The sequence below is a fragment of the Chelonus insularis genome, unplaced genomic scaffold (assembly GCF_013357705.1).
Source record: "Chelonus insularis isolate UGA/USDA-ARS -01 unplaced genomic scaffold, ASM1335770v1 contig_614_pilon, whole genome shotgun sequence".
Classification (NCBI taxonomy): domain Eukaryota; kingdom Metazoa; phylum Arthropoda; class Insecta; order Hymenoptera; family Braconidae; genus Chelonus; species Chelonus insularis.
The window spans coordinates 1-11,848 of record NW_023276668.1 but is presented as its reverse complement, the minus strand read 5'-3'; the positions used below and the strand labels follow the sequence as shown (position 1 = coordinate 11,848).

The window sequence follows — 11,848 nt, the reverse complement described above, 5'->3', positions numbered from 1 at the left end:
TTCCAAAAAATGAAATGAATACAAATAATTTGAGCAATAATTTTTTCTTAATTTAATATTTAAAATGAACATTAATGTTGGATTTAACTGTGATGGTTTTTTATATTTGTTTTTATACTCAGATGAGAAATAATTACCACATTATTTTCATAAATTACAATAAAAATATCTTTTAATAATGATACTGGACTAGATAATCGACTAGACTATTTTATTTATACTTCAGTCTCTAGAGTCCTTGATAACATTGAGTTCAGAACAATTATTTGCACTATACATTCAGAAGTTATTGGACATCATATTGACACATTGTTAGCTTTTTCACTCTGATATGATTAATGATATGCTGGAAGTAATTTTACATAAAAATTTTTCATTTTATAATATTATTTCAATAATTATTGGTTTTGAACTGCCATTGTTGTTTATTATACTGTATCAAAGAATTTATAAATCAAATTGAAATTGAAAATAAAGTTTTTTAAGCTTTTATAAAACTTCTGAAGACTCTAGAGATCAATAAAACACTCTTAACTTTCAATCCAAGTCTTTGGTATTTGTATTATAAAGGCTAATTTCAACATAATACCGAATGATATTAATATTATAACAACAATACTGCTTTACACTTAAACTAGTTTTCAAAGTTGAGGACTTTTTTGACCTTGTATGCTGATGACACTCGACTGATTATCACTTAAAAACTAAATAACACATTTGTCACTTTAATTATAAGTTTCACCCTTATTTCTATATGTCCTATGCTTGTAAAACAACACAATCAAGTGTTCGATGTTTTTCAATATCAGATACGCGTTCTTTCGAACCTTGTCTTGATGATGAATCTTCCATCCATGTTTTAGCTACCTCCATGCCATTAGTATTAAGACAACTGTTCTTCAAGGCACGAGATTCTTCTGGAGTCCATGCTTTTGGCATTTCCACATTTTCAAACTTATTAGCGCCACCATGTTTAGGTAATCTAGAATCTTCAGGTGTCCAAACCTTCTCTATATCAATTTCATCTATTTTATTGAAATTATTGCTAGTATTTTTCGACACTCTAGGATCTTCTGGGGTCCATACTTTGGCAAACATTGTACCGTTAGGAGAGATATCAGATTTTCTTGACCAAGATAGAGAATGAGAGATGTAGGGATTGCCTCCATAGCCTAGATAGAATATATCAAATAATTAGTCGTTATAAAATATTGAAACACTTTGTTTTGTTTAATAAAAATATTTAAATTGTTATTTGTCTAATAAACTTGATAAAAATGTCACTCTTTATTAAACTGAGAATAAAAAAATATCCAGGTAATAATTTAATTCTAATAAGAAACAGATAGATGGTAATTTATGAGTGCTATGAAACAGGAAGTATGAAGTTCAACATATCACTTATGTTCATTAACAATAGAATGCAGTGTCATATGAGGGGGTTAAAAGAACATTAATATCAAGTCAGAGGGGGTTAGAGTTCATATTTAAATTGAGTAAATTATATAATTTACCAGGTGGTTGAGTACAAGAATTTATCTATCTCATCATTTACTGTTTTAAATTGTCAGTAAACATAATTATCTACTTAGCACATCAGTCCATCACATAAACAGTAAACTTTGAATCAGAAAAATGTAACTAAACATACTATCATTATACTTACTGTGAACTATAACTTTCTCGGAATTTTCACGACCAGAACACCTGGATATCGTCCCATTGCCAAGGGAATCGTTGCCTTTATCAGCTCGGACGAGTTCAGTAAGGAAGGTTATGTAGCCAATAGCTAGCCTAAGTGTATCGACTTTTGATAGACGTTTTTCATATGGGAGAGTAGGTAAATGTGCTCTAAGTCCCTCAAATGCATCGTTTATATTCTGCATACGTCTTCGTTCCCTTAGATTAGCAGCTTGGCGTTGTTGGATAGCTTGTCTTGGTCGTTTTAACGAAGGACCATCTTCATCTTCGCCTCCTCCATTCATGCAATCATGACTACGTCTGTTAAGAACATTAAAAATGATTGTTTATATGACTTTTTGTAAAGCTTTGTTTAAATTAAAAGTAAATCTCTTTGATTTGGAGTAGAAGAAATCAAATTCATGCATAGTATCAACATAAAGGCAAGGTTACTGCTACTTGTTGGTTTTTTTTTTAGTCATTTAGTTGATTATTTCTAGCTTTAATTATTTATCTAAATTATAGAACAATTTAATTGTTAAAAAATAACAGAATAATTAAGAAGAAATCTTTTTTCATTTTACTTATTAAGCAAAATTGGATAAATGAAAAGAAATATCAAGTTATTCTGATCAACTGAAATTAAAAATGATGAAATTGTGAAACAGAACTTACTTTCTAGAATGAGTATCTCGTGTTCGAATTTCTCGATCACTGCCATAAATACTCTCATCATCACTGCTGTTTTCATCAAAAGGATAGTGTTCACTGCAATTAGAGCTACCAGTACTCCCAGGTGGATGTGATGGTGGAATTTGTGAAACTATGGGTGGAAGAGCGACTGCTGAAGGTGGGCCACAGTGAGGTGGAAGTGATGGAATCACAGGATTACCCAGGAACCCATGGGTGTCGTAAATATAATGACGGTTCATCATATCTAACTCCAAGTTATCCATGGAATACATCATGATATTTATTTCTTTATTACTTTTCACAATGAACTAAAATGATTTTTCTTCCAATGTTCTTTAACAATTATTGAACATATAAATAATAATTATGAATATAATAATAATATTATTTATTATTTAAAAATTACTTTAAAAAGACTAGATGTCTGACTAGACGTTGACAAGTACTTCTTTCAAATTTTCACATAAATGTTTTTTTGGTATTTTTTAAACATTTTATTAAGATTTCTATAAATAATGAGTAAATAGCATCAATGAAATCCTTCACATTAGCCACTTAAACACGTCAAGAATCCACTCGCGATCGCTATACCGATAAGATCACCAACACGCGCCGTTAAGGATATCCTTAAACATGGACACGTGCCGCGTGTAACGACACGTGCCAAAGATTCCTGAGTACACTTGTAGACAATTGCTAACAGGTTTACACACTAATCTATCTAAAAACCTGTATCGGCACGTATATTATTTCAACAAGTTCATAACAATTAAAAATAAATATGTTCACTGCTTTTCTCAACTCCTTCAATTTTCTTCTCCATAAATCATTTTTACTTAAATATATAATCAACCAATACTATCATCACTTATTTTTAAATAATTTAGCACAATTTTTATCACAAATTTCAACCATTTTGCTTTGAATATATTCAATAAATTCAATTTTTTAAATTATTATTGTATTGAAAGTTAACTGAGTTTGTTTATTTGAAATGAATTGTTAGCAAATGGGTGCTAAGTGGATAATTATTATGATTTTTACAGATGATCACTTGGTGATTATTGTGATGAACTGATTGGTAGATTAAAACAATCGAGGTTACATATTCCCGGTCTCGTGGCGATTTACGTATCAACGATTCCCGTACAAAGAATGAGAGATAGCGAGGAGTTAAAAAGGAACGAGGTGATATAGGTAGCTATGCCCGGGTTCGAAGTTGAAGCTCTGACCTTATTCGTCCAATCGGGGGTTGGTAGAGGCGGTCTGACCGTCGTTGCTGGGGTTGCGTTCCCGCCTTTTCATCGATCTGATAAGGGATGTTCTCGTAAGTTCGTAGGTTGAAAGCTAAGAAAAATAGAAGATTTCGACAACTTTTAATAGAAAGCTTTTCAAAATTCATTTGAATAAATTACAAATAAAAGACCATTCGACGTTAATTGTAAAAATTTTTTTTTAAAATGAATTTCAAGATTCTTGTAACATTTTATCAATGCAATCATTCTTCTGCATCCTATGAATCGTCTAAAAATTGAAAAAAAATATCTTTTCTATAATGCAATAGTTTTTTCTTCTGTATCCAAAAGTAAATTTAAAGTTCAGTTTTAACTTTCAAATCTTTAATTCCTTTGATGTTCCAATTGCCGCTTATAATTTAATTCCATTTTGGGAATCATCAATCTCATTGAAGATTTTGATGTCTTAAACTTATCTAAAAATCTTATTTTGATCATCAATGTCATCATAAATTTTTATAACATTGTTTGTATGGCATTGATATATTTTTAAGGTTCGAAATAAATTTTATAAGGCCCATTTTTAACCTTAATTCTGTTAAAGCAACAAAATTGACGTCAAAAATAGGCTTAGATTATATGGATGATGATATACTAGTAATTTGAATTTCAACTTCAAAGTCGAGTAGAGATGATTTTATTAAAAAAAAAAATTTTCTCTGAGAAAACACTGCAAATCGTAGTGCTTTAAATTTACTTAAAGTGTTTTAAAATGACGTTTCCCATTCGATTAACATTGCAATCACTTTTTAAACACTTTCAACTGCATTAAAAGTGACTACAATGTTAATCAAATAGGTGACATCATTTTGAAATACTATAAGTGCATTGAAATAAAACACTTCCAAATGTGAGATTTGCAGTGAGCTCATAGCACAAAGTATTAAACTTCAATTATTCACTTATATCAAGAAAATTTTTCACTAGTAGGTGTAAGTACGAAAAATGACAAGTGCTTCGAAGTAAAAATGATAATGACGGTAAATTCGTAATTTTTGTAAATAAAATGGACACTTACGAAGTGTCTTAGTAAAATAATTGCTCAAAATCACTTCGCAATTACTTATGATAACTAAAAATTCACTGTTGAACAGATATATTTGCATTTCTAATATCAAAACGTGCACTTGCCAATTTTTACTTACGATTAATACAAAAATTCTCTCTACGTACTTTTTAAAAATAAATTAATAAAAATCACTATAAAACATACTCACTGTTTTGTAGTTATGAAAGTATTATTGTTTGAATTAGTGTTATTATTATCACTTAAAATAGTAAATAATCACTGATTCATTTTTAGAAAGTTCTTTCCTTTAATTCGTTACTTTTTTTACTGAAATAATTTAAATATTGAATTTTTTGTGAATTTTTTATTGTATTTTTTGGTTTGGAACAACTGATCGTTTCTTTACTAAATTTACTTTCTAAAAATAAATCAGTGACAATCACTGCAAAACAGTGTATATTCACTTATTTTCAGTCATTATTATCATTTCAATCAATAAATATTCATTGATTTATTTTTAGAGAGAACAGTATACTGGTAAAGATTTCAAACTAATTCAGTAGTAAATTATTAAAAATATAAAAATTAATTGAAAAATTGCTTCATTTTTAATAAACTATCAATAAAATACTAGTAAACAATATTTGTTTTGCAATGAAAATTATCTACACGTGTGTGACACGTGTGTAAAAGCTGTGCAACGGGTTAACCACATCAACGACATTTGGCCGGTGAATTGAAACCTGTAATTATTAGTTAACAGCTAGTAGCATGTACGTTACTGACCGTTGTCTCCAAACGTACTACTCATATTCTTATAATATTATATAATAATATAAATATAAAATATATAGTAACAGCAAAATCATGCATAACACTCGTACACAACACACTTTCACGTGATTTACTTGTATGTTAGCACGTAAACATAAGGTTAACTGTAATCGTTGAATTAATAAAACACATGCTATGTTTCATTTTATCAAACCATGCATGAATTAATACTCCAATATAATTTATTATTTCCCTAAGAAAATTAAATTCAATTAAAAACTCATTTTCTTCCTATTTTTTAAATTATACTTATTTTTATTTTCACCATTAGAAAGTTTTTTTTTTTATTCTAAAATACATCATTAGATTATTCATAACCGAAATGTATTTTTTATTAAAAACAAAATTTGTTAGAGATGCAATATAACATGCACTAATGTGCAGCCTAAATCTCCTATCCTGGTAGAAATTTGCAAACAACTTTTTAGTTCAACTAGAGCAGCTTTGCTGTGAAGTTCACATTGTAATTATTCATAAAGTTTCCAAATCATTCTAATCTTCTGCTTGATATTTATTCCAAGTTAATGTTATTATCAACAGTATTTTTTAAATATTATATTTTATCATTATTTTATTAAACCTAGGTATGTTCAGCTAAATGAGAATCCAAAAAAGTCCACATAATAAATTAGACTAAACTAAAACAAATTACCTGAACCAGATGGCTGCATCTATCTGTCTAAGTAACGCCTCAAAATGGGAAATTGATGGAATAAGGTTCCAAGAGGTTCATCAAGTTAGCAACGATTAGAGTTGGATCTCGAATCGAATCCTGTCAGTAATGAATTACAAGCAACCGGGTGTTATTTCTCACTGTTGTAGAGTACTGTAAAATGAAATGATGTAAAGTCTAGAATCCTTTATACCAATATACAGACTATTAATTCACGCAATGAAATCGTGATGTCTAATCGGACCGGTAGGGAATAAAAGTAATGCCAGAGATCTAATCGAAAAAAAAAGATGCGATGATCATGACAAGATATTATTTTACGAACGAATGATTGTGGTAGACATCATAAAAGGGATATGTGATTTTATTCGACTGCAATGCCTGCATATATATTCGAACGAAGCTTTGATCGATTTGCGAATGTGATAAACGCCTCTGTGTACGTAATCCTCTATGAAAATAATGAATCAGCCCCCCTCTGGCTATTGTGTGGTTAAATTTTTTAATTTGTTTTGAGATTTAAATTTTAATTGTAAAGTACTGTTGGAAAAAACGTTATTTATATGAATAATATTACCTAAAAATCATCAAAGCCAGTTATTATTTTATTAACTTACTTTGTTCATACGTGGAGAAAAAGATTAAATAAAAATTATCCTACGTAGGCTTAAACTGTACAGCTTAAAATAACTTAGTAAAGTACAATTTTACCATCTCTATGAAAATTCTCATAAATTACCTTCTAAGTAAATTAATTATTGGAAATTATTTGTTTATCTTTTTATATTGAATGCAACAATAAAATTGATCTATACTATTAATTCTATTGTTATTAATAAATATACAATCTTTTCTTTTAATAGAATAGTTTGTTGAAAAGATGATATGGAATTTTAGTTTTCTTTATACACTTGACAAAAAATAGATGGTCTACCTTGAAAGCAGTACTTTCTTATTTTATCAGAACTTGGGTATCATCAATGTAGTATTTAAAGTTCGAGAACTCACACTAAATGTCAGCTAGTTTAGCAATCGTCGATCAGCGTTCTACCACTAATAAGCTATTAGCATCGGTTCTGTATACTTTGAATATTAAAATAATACTTGCACATGTATTCGTCATTATTGTTATGTAAGAGTAAATTAGATATTTCCTGGAGCTTATATAGAAAGTATCTAAAAGAATGTATAAATGGCTACAACTCTTCCCGATATTTATTATTCAACAGTATATAATACCAAATCTATAGGGAGATTGAGAGCACCACTCGAGAGAAAAGAAACCAAAAGCATCTGTAAATCGATTTCACACTCACGCTGAGTGTAAATTAATAGACACTTAGGGGAAAGCATGAAACATGTTGTCGATGGATTCAGGACATTTTTCTCGGGGTTGCACGATACCAGGTGTTAGATACTCCGCATCCTAGAGAAAATAAATTATTTCAAATATATTATTCTCACGTCAATCTGGCCGATAATATAATATACATACAAAATTTGTTTATATTTTTTACATAAGAAAAATGTTGAAAAATAAAGATATTGATTATTTTATTGTACTATTATTGATGTAAAGAGACATAAAAGTTGGGAGTTTAGCAAGTAAAAAATGTCAAACTTTACCTGAATATTATGAGAATATTAAATTGGTTTTATTTTTATAGTTTTCATTAACAAGTCGATTTAGTTATTCATCTGCTTCTAGAGTTTTTTTTATGAAAACAAAAAATTCAAAGAATTGGAAAAGTGACAATTGTTGGATAATAATTGAAAAAAATTCAATAAAATAATCCTTCTGACATTCATCATCGAAACAATTGCGTGTCGCAATAACAAATCGATTTAAAGGGTCGGAAGGTTTAACATCGAAGATGACGAGGGTACATGAAGTGCATTAGAGCGTGGAATGTTTTAGGGTACTAGCCCCTTCACTTATTCGATAAGAGCCGCGAGGACACCGCAGAACGTTCATCCCCCACATACCGGAAATGCTAACGCGTCAACCGGATGCATGAGTAGATATTAGACAGGTGGACTGAATTGAGCAGCAATATGCACTTCTGCAATCATTATTTTATGTTTATTTTATGTTTTTTTCACATAATATTCAACTCATAAAAGTATACATGCAGCAATATTTTGTTGTTGAAACTGATCGAAAGTCTGCTCTAGCAACAGTATTGATTTCTATCAAACCATCAGGAACAATCTGTAAAAATAAAAAATAGAGTCTGTATAATGGATCTATAATGGACAAAAATTGGTTTATGTTCCATACTTGAGTTAACTTACTTCCTTTGATTCAAATCTGCTACATTTATTTATTTTCTAGAGACATAACATACTCTCTTAAATAAATCAGTGAATATTCACTGATTGCCAGTGTCAATCCTATCACTGTATGAATCAGGAATTGGATTGGTAATGCGATTCACTGAATATTTACTGATTCAGTGGTTTTCATAGGTTCAATTTAAGAGAATAAGTCATAACTGCAGCAGTCACATAACTTGAATCATTTGTTATGTATACACAAGTACGTAATGTGCTGCTTTTTTGTGTATTGTACATAAATAATTTATCGAGAAAATAATTTGACTTCATTGTTTGCATATGGACTCTTGATGGTCATCATAATGGTCAGCGTGTCGGAAAATAGCTGATAATATCGGAATAAGCGTTTCGTTGAACAAGTTATAACGATGAAACTTATCTCAACATCAAATATTGAATGTGTGATAGTAGATTTAATCTCAAATAGTCAAGATGTCGTTGAGAATGATCAATTATTGGTTAGTATTCACTGTTGATGTTCTGCTTATTGAATATTGTGTTAAAGTTCAATTAATTTTTATTAAGAATTTTTCAATTTCAGCTTAGAATAATTGAAGGAAAATTCATGTTTAATCAAAACCTTGGTTTATTATGGTAGACAGCAGAACAGTAAAAGTCATGATTGTTACTCAAGCTCAAAAATGAAAATTAAACTGCACTTCCTACTTGATAAAAAATCTGGAAACCTTGATTTTAATTATTTATACATCAAATTATATAGAATATTTGTTATATATTTGGGAATAAACATTGTATAATTCAATAAGGATCTACTTTGATTGATATTCATCTAAAGACGGTTGAGAATCAAATTTATAGGCAATGCTAATCGACACTAGCGCTTGAATCATTAGCTCAGTTGGTCATTATTTTGAAATAGACTTTACCATCTTCTGAAAATCTGCTCTAATTAATTTTTCTTTATCAGCGGATGCTAATTAACCTTTTGTTGCTCCTCTTTTACGAAATTTGCTACCGGCTTTTCGTTGTAACATGCGTTTTTTTGCATATTTTTTCTACGAAACCTAACTTGAGGACATCAATGTATACATAGTTATATATAAAACTAACCTATGGTTCATTCATAAATACAGTCTCATTAATTTTTTATTCTAATTGTTTACACCGCTAGTAAACAGTTCATAACAAATTATGACACTTTGTTCTGTACATGGAATTAACATTTAATTCAACAAGATCAATCAATATTATCGAATTTCATATGTAAACAAGATATTCAAGTTTCAGAGCATATAAAAACGTGATTTTATTGGAATTATTTTCATTTATATTATTTTGTATTACCTATTATGCTGTGAAGTTTTTTTATCATGTTAGGAATAATTGTATCGGGTCGTCTTGTAAGTATTAAAATAATTATTTATTAGAAACTCATTGATTGAAATTCATGTTTGGCATTATCACTTAACCTCAAATACTAAAAAGATTAAATTAAGATAAATACACAAGTTTTAATTAAATCTAAAAAATAACTATATTAAATAAATAATTATTTTCTATTCAGGTTCAAACTGACTTTCAACAAATCAGTGAAAACCAATTTTTAATTAACGTTGCGGATGCTGACAATGTCAACCACATTGTCATCTTTTTAACGGGTACAATACCGTTTCCAGATGGAATGGGTGGTGCAGGTATTTAAATAATTTATAAAAAAGCATTTATTATCCATGTTAAGTATTAATTATCATCAATGATACTGATTAGTTGATGTAAATATTTTGATTGCAGTTTATTTTAGCTGGCCAGATCCAAATGCTCCTCCAAACTGGCAGTTCCTTGGTTACATTTCGAATGTCAAGCCCTCAGCTATTTTTAAAATATCAAATTTGAAAAAAAACCATGAATTTGAAAACAGTAATTTAGGAATATTTGGTATAGGAAAAATATCTCATGTAGCTCAAATTGGAATATCAGTTGAGCCATTATCTGTGATTGAACCTCAAGCTGCAAATTTAGTTACTGAAAAAGCAAACGAATTTTTGAAATTTGGTCAAAAAATGATTATGAATTTTTTGAACTATATTTCAAGTTTTTCAGTAACTCAGGCACAAATGGTACCAAATCCTACAGAAAATTTTGTGCCTCTGTCATCAGTTCAAGGCTGGTATGAAACATTTGAAAGAAGATTACAACAAAATCCAAATTTTTGGAAACAATCATGATAAATATCAGCTGCCTAAATAATCAACATTTACACTTAATACTTGATTTAATTCCATTTAAATGTAAACAATTAGAATTAAACAAAAATTGATTTTTCTTTTTTACATATAATGTGCATTTCATTTTCACGTTATTAGTGAAAAAAGGCTTTGAATGTTTTGATAAAACAATTATCAAATAAATACATTTTCATAAAAAAACACGCTGTACGTTTGAACAATTAATTGACAGTACAAATACTTTGATAAAAATAAACAAAAATTAATAAAGTGTAATTCTTTAGAATATTTTATTCTTATTTGGTAAATGTTTAAGAATAACTACGATAACTTTCTTCGAACCTATAACTACATGCATAAAAAAATATAACCTCATAATATAATAAAGAAGCTTATAAATCTATATATGTTTATGGTATGTTAGCATAAATTTATATTAGTAATCGATCGCTAATACTAGTTAATACGATCGTATTATTTTTTCAAAATCCGTATTTCCCGCCAAATCGATGTAGAATTTCAAACGCTACCTATGATGGCTTTTCAGGTGTTTTTACCAGCGAACCGAAGGAATCTACCTTACCTATTTGTTAACTTCTTTTTCACACAGCCAGAGAAGAGAGACCAGTTAAAAGTTCAGTCCACATAGGAGCGAAGAAATGCAGTCAGCATTCATAAAAATGACAGTAAAATGGCACGTCAATCCGGAATCTAACAATAGCTATAATCACTTCTCTTCCCACCAGTTATTTGCAGAAAAAAAGCTATGCTCCAAGAAAACATAAAAAAACGTTTAAACGCTCATAACTCGAAAACTAAGCGAGATACGGCACTTTTGACGGGGTTATCCTATAGGGGGAACCCAATTCAACACTCAGGTCCAGATCTTTCATATGAGCCCTCGATCAATCCCGTAGCATCATCAGCATAGCAGTTATGCATATTTTTATGTTCTGCCGTTTTTTCGAAATATCTCGTGATCTATCTAACAAAATAAAGTCAACAGCCAGTGTTTGGGATCGGTCTCGTCCCACTCTTGCTAATGACATCCTCAAATGTATGATCTAAGCATAATTACGATTTTTTGCATTTTTTGAGGTTAGATATGAAAATTCTCGGATTTCGATGATTCAGGGTTACT

General features: G+C 29.5%; 2 protein-coding genes across 2 annotated transcripts; one reads left to right on the top strand and one right to left on the bottom strand.

Moving 5' to 3' along the window:
• Positions 1-535: 535 nt before the first annotated feature.
• LOC118070485 (myogenic factor 5) lies at positions 536-2,661 on the bottom strand. The gene is made up of 3 exons (XM_035089092.1): positions 2,356-2,661; positions 1,667-2,001; positions 536-1,172 (listed from the first exon to the last, which is right to left on the bottom strand). Exons 1-3 carry the CDS (start codon positions 2,646-2,648, stop codon positions 760-762), a joined length of 1,041 nt encoding a protein of 346 aa, XP_034944983.1. The 5' UTR covers positions 2,649-2,661; the 3' UTR covers positions 536-759.
• Positions 2,662-9,539: 6,878 nt separating this feature from the next.
• Positions 9,540-10,944, top strand: LOC118070480 (protein OPI10 homolog). The gene is made up of 3 exons (XM_035089085.1): positions 9,540-9,882; positions 10,047-10,176; positions 10,274-10,944. The coding sequence occupies exons 1-3, from the start codon at positions 9,853-9,855 to the stop codon at positions 10,705-10,707; spliced, it is 594 nt and encodes a 197-aa protein (XP_034944976.1). The 5' UTR covers positions 9,540-9,852; the 3' UTR covers positions 10,708-10,944.
• Positions 10,945-11,848: the final 904 nt, after the last annotated feature.

Excerpts from the sequence above, each read along its gene's own strand:
- LOC118070485 (XM_035089092.1), bottom strand. The coding sequence starts at position 2,648 with ATGATGTATTCCATGGATAACTTGGAGTTAGATATGATGAACCGTCAT. Across the intron at positions 2,002-2,355 it reads CGAGATACTCATTCTAGAAA|ACGTAGTCATGATTGCATGA; the intron begins GTAAGTTCTGTT and ends TGTTCTTAACAG. Across the intron at positions 1,173-1,666 it reads CGAGAAAGTTATAGTTCACA|GCTATGGAGGCAATCCCTAC; the intron begins GTAAGTATAATG and ends TATTCTATCTAG.
- LOC118070480 (XM_035089085.1), top strand. The coding sequence starts at position 9,853 with ATGTTAGGAATAATTGTATCGGGTCGTCTT. Across the intron at positions 9,883-10,046 it reads TAATTGTATCGGGTCGTCTT|GTTCAAACTGACTTTCAACA; the intron begins GTAAGTATTAAA and ends TTTTCTATTCAG. Across the intron at positions 10,177-10,273 it reads AGATGGAATGGGTGGTGCAG|TTTATTTTAGCTGGCCAGAT; the intron begins GTATTTAAATAA and ends TTTTGATTGCAG.